This window comes from Leptidea sinapis, chromosome Z (genome assembly GCF_905404315.1).
Source record: "Leptidea sinapis chromosome Z, ilLepSina1.1, whole genome shotgun sequence".
NCBI classification, from domain to species: Eukaryota; Metazoa; Arthropoda; class Insecta; order Lepidoptera; family Pieridae; genus Leptidea; species Leptidea sinapis.
In genome coordinates, this window is record NC_066312.1 from 26,302,663 (window position 1) to 26,313,018 (window position 10,356).

At 37.4% G+C, this 10,356-nt stretch overlaps 1 protein-coding gene across 1 annotated transcript; it reads left to right on the forward strand.

The window, feature by feature from the left end:
- Positions 1 to 36: 36 nt before the first annotated feature.
- On the forward strand, positions 37 to 3,418 carry LOC126978492 (uncharacterized). The gene is made up of 3 exons (XM_050827325.1): positions 37 to 250; positions 436 to 603; positions 3,182 to 3,418. Exons 1-3 carry the CDS (start codon positions 119 to 121, stop codon positions 3,392 to 3,394), a joined length of 513 nt encoding a protein of 170 aa, XP_050683282.1. The 5' UTR covers positions 37 to 118; the 3' UTR covers positions 3,395 to 3,418.
- The last annotated feature ends 6,938 nt before the right edge of the window (positions 3,419 to 10,356 follow it).

The window sequence follows — 10,356 nt, forward strand, 5'->3', positions numbered from 1 at the left end:
TTAGCTTATACTCTTTGAAAAAATCAATATAAACAAGATATAAACATTATTAAATCCAATCTGCTACCAAAAGTTTTTATAGTAATTTGGTTTATATTAAATATTGTTATGAAATAAAATGAAATTGCCATTGCATACGGTTTTGTCACCTTTACTCAAACCAAACTTAAGCTCTACATATACGTTTTGCCAACATCCAATATTTTCAGGAAGTGTTTTTTACACCTACTTTTACGGGGTCATTGGTTTGGTAAGAGAAAGCTAGTTATTATCATTTTACTTGCGTATTGTACTGGTATGAGTACAAAGTCAAGAATAAGTATTTGCCCCTTTCGGACCAGAATTGTTTAAACATTTCGAACATTAAGGATTATAAAGAATTGATATGAAATTTCAATTACATTTTTGATTTACAAATAGACTTACTATTTTCAGTTCGTAAGTGTTCATCACTTGAAGAAACATTTGGGAGTGATCCCTTATGATGTAAGCTGCGCAGTTGATGATAGTATAAGAAACATTATGGTGCTGCACGATCTGAGAATTATATCAAACACTTTAGGAATATTGCAGTACACGTCGCTACTAATAGGTTGTGCAACTGTAAGTTAATGCCTATCATTTATCATAGTTATATATATATCACATATACAGAACAGTTTCCCTTTTCTTTCATTCGCATCTTCACGTATACTGACCTGATAAGCAGATCACACTATTAACAATTCCTAGTTAATTGAACTACACTGCCCCTGGGAGAAAAATTAAAATAATAACACTATTTTTCAACTATTAAGATAAGCTAAGGGTATCCGTTCATGGTAAGTCATTGCACCGTTTCATCATTAATAAAGGGCGACAGATCGAATATTATACACTATTATTCTTTAAATAAATCATTCTATTAAAATTGATTTAAATACGTTAATTAGAAATTAATTAGACTAAAGAGGTATTCTAAAAGTTGACGATTCTACACTGACGTACTATAAACAACTAGATTCCCAAAAGCCTAGTAAAAGGACATCAAAAATGTCCAAGCGGCGTTAACTTTATTAGTATCCAGTTACATTAAAACATTCGTTCAAATTAGCACCTAATTTCGTGGCAGTAATGTTCAAAGTCTATGAATGAAAACTCACATTAACTTATTTAGATAACATTAAAATATTCAAATTAACACCTTATTTCGTAGCAGTTATGTGCAAAGTCCATACCGAAAACTCTGCCTAGTGGACGGCAAGGCAGAGTTTCCCTTCGGACAATTTATGAGAATGATAGTGAGTGTAGTTGTATATTGTACGTCAATGCGATTCAGTGGTTTTATTAGCCTACTTAAATAAAATATTGAATGAATGAATGAATGAATAAATGAAATATTGGACTTAGACTTTGTCCTAGTTCAGTCATAAAACGCTTAAAGCAATTTTTTCCTTTTGTTGTAATAATATTTTATAATGTGTCCAATTTTATCATTTATTTTGGCAGAAAGAAAACAAACTCCCGGATTTAAAACGCATAAAGCATTTTTTTTCTTTTGTCCTAATAATATTTTATAATGTGTCCAATTTTATCACTTATTTTGACAGAAAAAAAAACAAATGAAAAGTAGTTGGAAATAACATTTTACCAATTTGTTTCTTGTTTGAAATGTAACCTTTCTAATGTCATCAATATCAGATAAATAGCATTACTAGTCAAACAGATGATAATAAGAAAGAGAGAAAAATATTTTATTATCTCATGCAGTTAATTGCAAAGAATGCACAGTAACAAATTAATTACATTTAACGAATATATATATAAAACAAAGCTAAATGTCAAATTAAAAGGAACAGTTATAATTGTATGTGATCAAATACAGGCCTCCCATTTAGCATCGTGCAAGCCGTGCAGGTTTTCAGTGGGAGCCTTTCTTGGGTGTCATCACGGAAACATCATGCACAAATTATCTATCAATTAGTAACTAATTAAAACTAAATGATAAGAAATGAAAATAGTAAAATAAACGAAATACAAATAAAAAATAAACATGAAAATAGTAAAACAATAGCGCAAAATACAAAACCAGTAACTATCACAAAACACGCGCTGCCAGAAGTCGCAGTAAGGACATACCAGAGTAACTACGTATTTACTCGTATTACAACTTTGTACATACTTTAAGCGAAAAGATTTTTTCCCCGACCTATTATATATATTGTTTAGAATATAATGAATTTTTAAATTGAATTATATTATTAAAACTTCTGTGAGACATTATCAACTTCAATTATTTCTGACCACCAACACAGATGAATCATGAGTAAACCCGATTTAAATGAATAATGTTTATATGTGTTTGAATATTTTCTGCCCGAACAAAATATACTGCTTAACGCTTCTTTATGAAGTTTTGCATATCCCTCCATAATCCATAGCATGGATTGTGCCCAAACGTTTATGACCGATGACTAGACGAAAAGGTTAATTGTAAGACACATTCAATATATGTATTATAATTTATTCTTTAATATTCAACTTCATTTGATAGACAATTGGGTATTGAAGCTCCGTCTTGTTATTGATTATCTTCTCTTCTTTAAATATATACTAGCTGATTCCCGCGACTTCGTCCGCGTAGATAAAGGCTTTTTAAAAATAATCAGCAACTTTGGAATTTAAGAATATCCAAGTTCCGTTTCCCGTTTTCGCTCTCGTTCCCAACATATTATATGAATCTTATTTCTTTCTTCAAACTAAACCTACTATTGGTATTTGTACAAATCTCGCGAGAACCATGGATTTTTCCGGGATAAAATGTGGCCTATGTCTTTTCCCAAGCTCTAGTGTCTAGTCTATCGCTGTACCAAATTTCATCTAAATCGTTTCAGTAGCTGCGGCGTAAAAGCGTAATAAAAAAACTAACATTCACATTTATAATATTAGTTAGGACATAAAGAGATTTCCACCTATGTATTGACTCATCTCGATATCTCTGGAATCGTGAGGCGTAGAGACTTGAAATTTGGTAGCAATATTCCTTTCGCGAGTAGAGATCAGCAAAGAATGGATTTTACGAAATTCCAACCGAAAGATTTTTTTTATTAAGAACAGAGCAACGTCTGTCGGGTCAGCTAGTTAGTTAATGTAGGTATACATAGTAAGATCGACTATTAAAATAATACTATTTTAATTTCAGGAGAACCCTGGACTATTCTTGCCACATTTAGCAGGTGAACTTGTGATTCTTGTCTTTAAATTCTTTAATATAATATTCTTATTGCTCACACTATACAATTGTAAATCAATGGCTAAGGTGTGCGATAAAGCTGCATCAGTCGCGGTAATTACTTTTAATTGGTTCCAAGAATTTTGTGTTTTTCGAAGATATTTATGCATTTGTGATCTTTAATATACATTTAACAAATAACAATAATGATTATTTATTTTCTATTATTCTATGTCTTTGAAAGCTCTAAATAATTCTTAAATTACTATAGATAATAATAATATCACTTAATATGAAATAATAATGTATCCAATACATATTTATTATCTATGGTCTACATGATCCGTAATTAGGATATCATCCCCACCATCTGGATGTGTGGCGGTCCTCCACTGTGCGCTTTTCAAGGAGCTTTCTTGTATTTCCGGGACGATACGACATACATACCTTCAAAAAGTGCGTACACCTTCCTTAGAGGTCGGCAACGCTTCTGCAATTCCAATGGTGTTGCAAGAGAATGTGGGCGGCGGTGATGACTTAACACTAGGTGATCCGAACGCTCGTTTGTCCTCCTTTTTCCATAAAAAAAGACAGGCCTATGTGTATAATAATTATGTATGTAGGTATCACGAATAATGTCACTGAACAATTTAATTCTGAGGTGTTGTAATGTGGTAATGTAAGCGTTGCTACTGATTATTGCTCAACGCTTACCATCTTGTATTAAAGTAAACCAGTAGGATTTAATTTACAGAGCGCTCAGGAATGCGATAGTGTTGTGACCTATTTCTAATTGATAAACATAATCATGAGTGTGTCGATAAATTTAATTCATATTTCACATTAAATGACAATTAAACGTTAAAATGTTTTAAAATAGTTTATTAACTTTTTAATCCTTTTTTCTTAAGAATTAAATGTCAAAGTTTTGTTTTGCCTTTCTTCAACACACATGTCTAAAACAGTTTTCACCATTTCTCGTCCGTTGGCGATGAATAAAACTCGTTTTATTGGAATGAAACCTGATGGTCTCAGATCAGTCATTAATTAAATAAATAAAAAATAACTCGGGATCGCAACTTCAGTATTAACGCGATAGCACGGTAAGCGTATGATAATTGTCTGCGACAGCACAGCACTACACTACCTACCTACCTACCGGGAAAGGGAGCTCTTTACCTCAGGCCGACTGCTTGACTGCATTCAACTCGCGCGCAGAGTATAACTACATTTCATACGGTATCTTCTCATTTAATTTACAAAAATAAATCTTTCTTTTTTTAAATATCAACGGTAGCGTAAAATTATTTTCACAAAGGTAAGGAGACGGCAGGGGCGTGCATTCCATATATGTCTTTAGGCATTGCCTAAGTAGGTACCTCGTTATGAAAGTATTAAATAAAATAAATAAATACAGATACTCAATATATAATAAAAATTAAATATTTAATAATAAAGTTGATTAAGTTTAATTTGCTTCCGTTATTCTATAAGCAAACTTCTATTGAACACCGACTCATTCAATATTTCGTACGGTATGCAGTCCCAAAAATGCCTATACGACGCAACGAGTATTTCATAGATATTGTTTAGAAAAGTATTGGTCACAGTTGAACGATATTCAGCAATGTATGGGCGGCTAGATAGGCATGCCTACTTACGATTTGTAGCGAGATAAACCGATTACCCGACATCTGTCTCACTCCCTCCATATTAGGAGTTTATGGCTATTTCGGTTTTTTGTCTTCATGAGTATCATTAGAGTAAATAGGTATATTCATTGAATAATAAATAGTATTTTATTTTTATTATAGTTCATTCAATGCAAAACTGGGCAAACGTAGCGGCGATGAGTTGAGAGTGGGGAAATTTGGTTATGGAAATCGGTACGCCCGATGCCAGTTGCTAGCTGACTTCATGGAGAAGGAGGAGATCCTCCTTCGGAGTTCGTCATATAGAGATCTATATGACGAACTCCTTCTTCATGAAGCCAGAACAACGCAAATGGACTTGGATCAGCCCAGATGGCGCCATTAAAAATGAGATCGACTTCATTATGTCGTCCAAAAGAAAAATTTTCAATGATGTCTCCGTGATCAACTCAGTGAAAACTGGGAGTGATCAACGCTTAGTAAGAGGCACATTGAATATCAATCCAAAACTGGAGCGGTCTCGACTGGTGAAGTCTACGCCCCGACCCGCACCCAACCAGATCCAAAACCCCGAAAACTTTCAACTCGAATTGCAAAACCGCTTCGAATGCCTCGGTGACTGCGTAGATGTGGACGAGTATAACAACAGGGTCGTGGCAACTGTTCAAACGGCTGGGTCTAAGTTCTTCAAGGCCAAGCGTTCAAAAAGAACCGAAAAAATCTCAGATTATACCCTCAAATTGATGGGTGTAAGACGCCAAATGACCCTTCAGTCCTCGGACGATGCTTCCCAGTACAGGCAGCTAAATAGAGAGGTCTCCAAGTCATTGACTCGCGATATACGCCGCCACAATACACATTGTGTGAAAGCGGCCATAGAGCGTAACAAAGGCTCAAAAGTATTCGCACAAGATTTGTCTATCGGGCAGAGCCAACTGCCAAAGCTGAAGGCCTCACCGGTCTTCACCGGCAGGGTCGTGTCGCCTAAACCTGAACTTTTGAGGGAGGTCGAGGAGTTCTATGGACAGTTATACACGACCGCACGGGCACCTGTTACTAAGAAGGCTGAAGACACAAGAGCAAAATTAACCCGACACTAACCGAAGATATCCCAGACGTCAGCCTGTACGAGATTAGTATGGCCCTAAAACAGCTTAAAAACAACAAGGCGCCGGGTGATGATGGAATTACAACTGAGCTTCTGAGAGCTGGTGTTACCTGTGTACTTAAGACCCTCCAGAAACTATTCAATTCCGTCATCCTCGAGGGCAAAACGCCGCAAGCATGGCACAGAAGTATAGTGGTGCTGTTCTTCAAAAAAGGCGATAAAATGCTTTTGAAGAACAATAGGCCCATATCACTTCTGAGCCATGCCACATATAAGCTTTTCTCTAGGGTTATCACGAAACGTCTCGTGCGCAGGCTCGACGACTTCCAGCCTCCCGAACAAGCCGGATTCCGGAAAGGCTTTAGCACCATAAACCACATACATACGCTGCGGCAGATTATACAGAAGACAGAGGAGTATAAGCAGCCACTATGCTTGGCGTTCGTGGACTATGCGAAAGCCTTTGATTCGATCGAGACCTAGGCGGTGCTTCAGAAGCTCCAGAAGTGCCAGATTGCTTACCGATATATCGAAGCGTTGAAGTGTTTGTATAGAAACGCCACCATGTCAGTCTGTCTCCAGGATCAGATATCGAAGCCTATCCGACTGCAGCGGGGAGTCAGACAAGGCGATGTCATATCGCCAAGCTGTTCACCGCTGCGTTGGAAGATGTCTTTAAGCTTCTGGACTGGAACATTCAAACAAACAACAACTTCAACATTAACGGCGAATACATCACTCACCTTCGATTCGCAGACGATATCGTAATCATGGCAGAGACCATGGAAGACTTAAGCTATATGCTCGATGGCCTCAATACAGCTTCCCAAGGAATAGGGCTCAAAATCATGTCAAATGTCCATGTCGCACCTACTCCCATAACAATTGGGATATGTACTCTCGAAATTGTTGAAGAGTACGTCTACCTCGGACAAACAATCCAGTTAGGCAGGTCCAATTTCGAGAAGGAGGTCACTCGTCGAATCCAACTCAGATGGGCAGCGTTCGGGAAGCTCCGTAAAATCTTCTCGTCCCAAATACCGCAGTGTCTAAAGACGAACCAGTGTGTGTTGCCAGTGATGACTTACGGTACACAGACGTGGTCGCTAACTATGGGCCTTATGAGAAAACTCATGGTCGCTCAGAGGGTAATGGAGAGGGCTATGCTCGGAGTTTCCCTGCGAGATTGAATCAGAAATGAGGAGATCCGTAGGAGAACCAAAGTAGCCGACATAGTCCAAACGATTGCGAAACTGAAGTGGCAGTGGGCAGGGCACATAGTTCGACGGACAGATGGCCGTTGGGGCAGTAGAGTCCTCGAATGGAGGCCACGTACAGGTAGACGCAGTGTTGGCAGGCCCCCCACAAGATGGACCGATCTGGTCAAGATCGCCCGAATACGTTGGATGAGGGCAGCGCAGGACCGATCATCGTGGAAATTTTTGGGGGAGGCCTTTGTCCAGCAGTGGACGTTTGCCGGCGGATGATAATAGTTCATTCCATCATCCGTGACCCGTGTTAAGTTTACTGTGATAAAAAGTTGATGTGTGATTTTGTGTTTAACATAGGTATTGGGTCTTAAAAATATAAGTTATAGTGAAATTAAATTAGTGTGAAAGCTATAATAAATAAAATAAAAATTGTTTATTTTAATAGACCAGTTATATTTTACGAGTAATGTTCATGAATTTTTGAGATATTTGTGTTGGTCAAAAATTACCGTTCGACCGGCCCATAATTAATGTTATTGTGGCAAAAGAAGTGGTAAGTGAATTTATATATATATCAAGTAGGTATAATAATATTATCTAGAAAAACTACAGGATAGTATTAAAATTATAATATGAACTATGAAGCCGACAGCGCTGTGCTATTTTGATATTATATTATATATATATTGTCATAAGTATAAAAAAAAAAATATATAATTTGAGTCTTTATACAAAGGTCTACTGTGATTTGAGTTTAAAGATCTTTTTCGAAGCCACAAACGTTTCGAAAAAATTTTTAAGTACTTTATTTAGAGTTTTCAATAATAATTAAAGGTTTAAATATTATCATAAACGCCATAATATTTAAAAGTATAGATAGGTTACGTACACAACATTCGGTGTTTGAAATTGATACACACATGAATAATTTAACATTGAAATAGCACACTACATTACGATTACACGTCAAAGAAGGATAGTAAATGCAATTATCGCAAGTGAAAAAGAGATAACTCTGATTTGCTAATTGCTTCGTATTTGTGTATAATAAAAACACTTAATTCATCAGATATGACTTTTTTACCGTACACCGTGATATATGCCTAAATTACGATTCATTCATGAATTCATATAGTAAAAGCTATAAAGTAGTAAAACTGCATTGAAATTAGGTAGATAATGTGTCATTGATGTTATAAAAAAATAAAAATTTAATTTAATATTGATTATAGTATATAGCCACATTGATGATATCAATTATTTATACATAAAATAATAAAAAACATAACGACACCAAAACAAAACCGAAAGGTATCTACAGTAAGGGTCCCATTTTTACATTATTTTACTAACGACGGCTCCCAAAAAGATTTAAGATTACAATTATTATTTTTTGTATCTTATATTATTTATGAATATCTTTTCGTTGAGGGTTTATTACAATAAGATGATGGGAGAAGAAGAAAATGATCCATTGATTCTTCTGCAGTTAGCAAGGGATATACTGAAAGGGACAGTGTTACTGAAAAACTCCTACGTAAACAAATAGCATTCACTGTCTACATCCGCTACCCACCCTAAAACTTGTTTTAGTAGTTTGATGGTTCAGCTACCTACATACTTGTTAATTAAAAATGATTATATTTCGTATTACATTCACTGCAACAACGACTTTTTTACATCATTTCCTAAAATATTCTACCCCGATCATCCCGCAACAGACAGCATCAATATTTTGTCATTTCTGTACATTAATCTATGATCGGCTTGTCGGCGATCGGCGTTGTCATGGCGACACATTTATTTTATTAGATAAATAATGAAATCAAATAAAATTTTATAATTCATGATTTCTTAACTGTGGTATGTAATTCTATGATTTTACTCTCGTAATTAGTGCACCTTCCCATAACACAAGACGGCATTTTAATGTTGTACCTATATCAAATTGTGAGCAATTCTGTCAACGCAAAAAACGCGTGTGTGCCGTTTTCGTATCGAGAGAGCGACATCGACCAAAGGAACCAATTGACTCAATTTAGGCGATTAATTTTCGGCGCGCTAGGGTTTTTTTTTTCAAGAGGAGTAAAATACATTTAAGTATTGAAGACCCCCATTGGGGTCCATATGTCGGGCTCGGGTGCAAACACCCCCTACCGACTAAAAACCTCCTCTGTGCTGTTAGCCCTAAAGGCTTTTACAGCGAAGCCGGGCGGGGGCCTTGGAGGTCGAAAATGTAGCTCACAGGCGCGGGGCGTCTCGGAAGGAGACTCGAACCTCGGACCGCCTGCTCACTAGGCTGGATGGAGAGAAAATCACTAACGATCTAATATATCTGTTAGTCCAGTGGACTCTAGGTTTGAAGAGACTTCGCACCTCTTCACCGGCGAGTGCGGTGATATATGTATGTATGTGTGAGTGTATGTAAGTGTGTGACTATTTGTGTGTAGTGTTATTGTAGGTGTGTGATTTGTGATGTGAGTGTGAGTGGTGTTAAACGATTACAGGACGAGGACTATCTCGTCGGGTTTCTATCAAAGTGTGTGAATCGTATTATATTAGGTTGTGGCCGCTGGAAATCGTCAAAGTGACGAGTGGCAGCGGTTTGATGTACACGGCCGCGCCGACGTCTTCGAGGGTGGTGTGGTTGGTTTGGTGTCGGTGTCGGTGTCGGTGTCGGTGATGGTGTTGGTGTCGAGTTCGCGATCGTAATATAGTCGTCCGGGTCGACTAGTACGTGTCTGTTTGTTCAGACTGTGGTCTAGAGGAGTGTAAGCACATGCCTCCCTCACCAAGATATTAGGGTGCTCAGCCACCTTATCAAAGTAACGTCGCGATATTTCCTTGAAATGTTGAGTGATGGTCGGCAGCTCAAGATCGTGATGGAGATCTACGTTACGAACGAACCACGGCGCTCCGGTGGCCGTGCGCGTGAATCTATTCTGAACCACTTGCAAACGCCGCAAGTGGCTCGGCGGCGCGTGGGCAAACACGATGTTTGCGTACGACATAATGGGACGTACGATGGTCTTGAACAATGTCACCTTTTGTCTGAGCGGTAGTTTGCTTCGCTTGCACGCAAGTGGATACAGGCGGCTAAGGACAAACCGGGCTCTATTGTAAACCGTGCTGTTATGTTTTGCGAAGTTCATGTTACTGTTGAACGTAACACCT

Coding starts and splice junctions, on each gene's coding strand:
- LOC126978492 (XM_050827325.1), top strand. CDS start 119: ATGAAATTGCCATTGCATACGGTTTTGTCACCTTTACTCAAACCAAAC. Junction 251..435: donor TTTACGGGGTCATTGGTTTG/GTAAGAGAAAGC, acceptor TACTATTTTCAG/TTCGTAAGTGTTCATCACTT. Junction 604..3,181: donor TACTAATAGGTTGTGCAACT/GTAAGTTAATGC, acceptor TTTTAATTTCAG/GAGAACCCTGGACTATTCTT.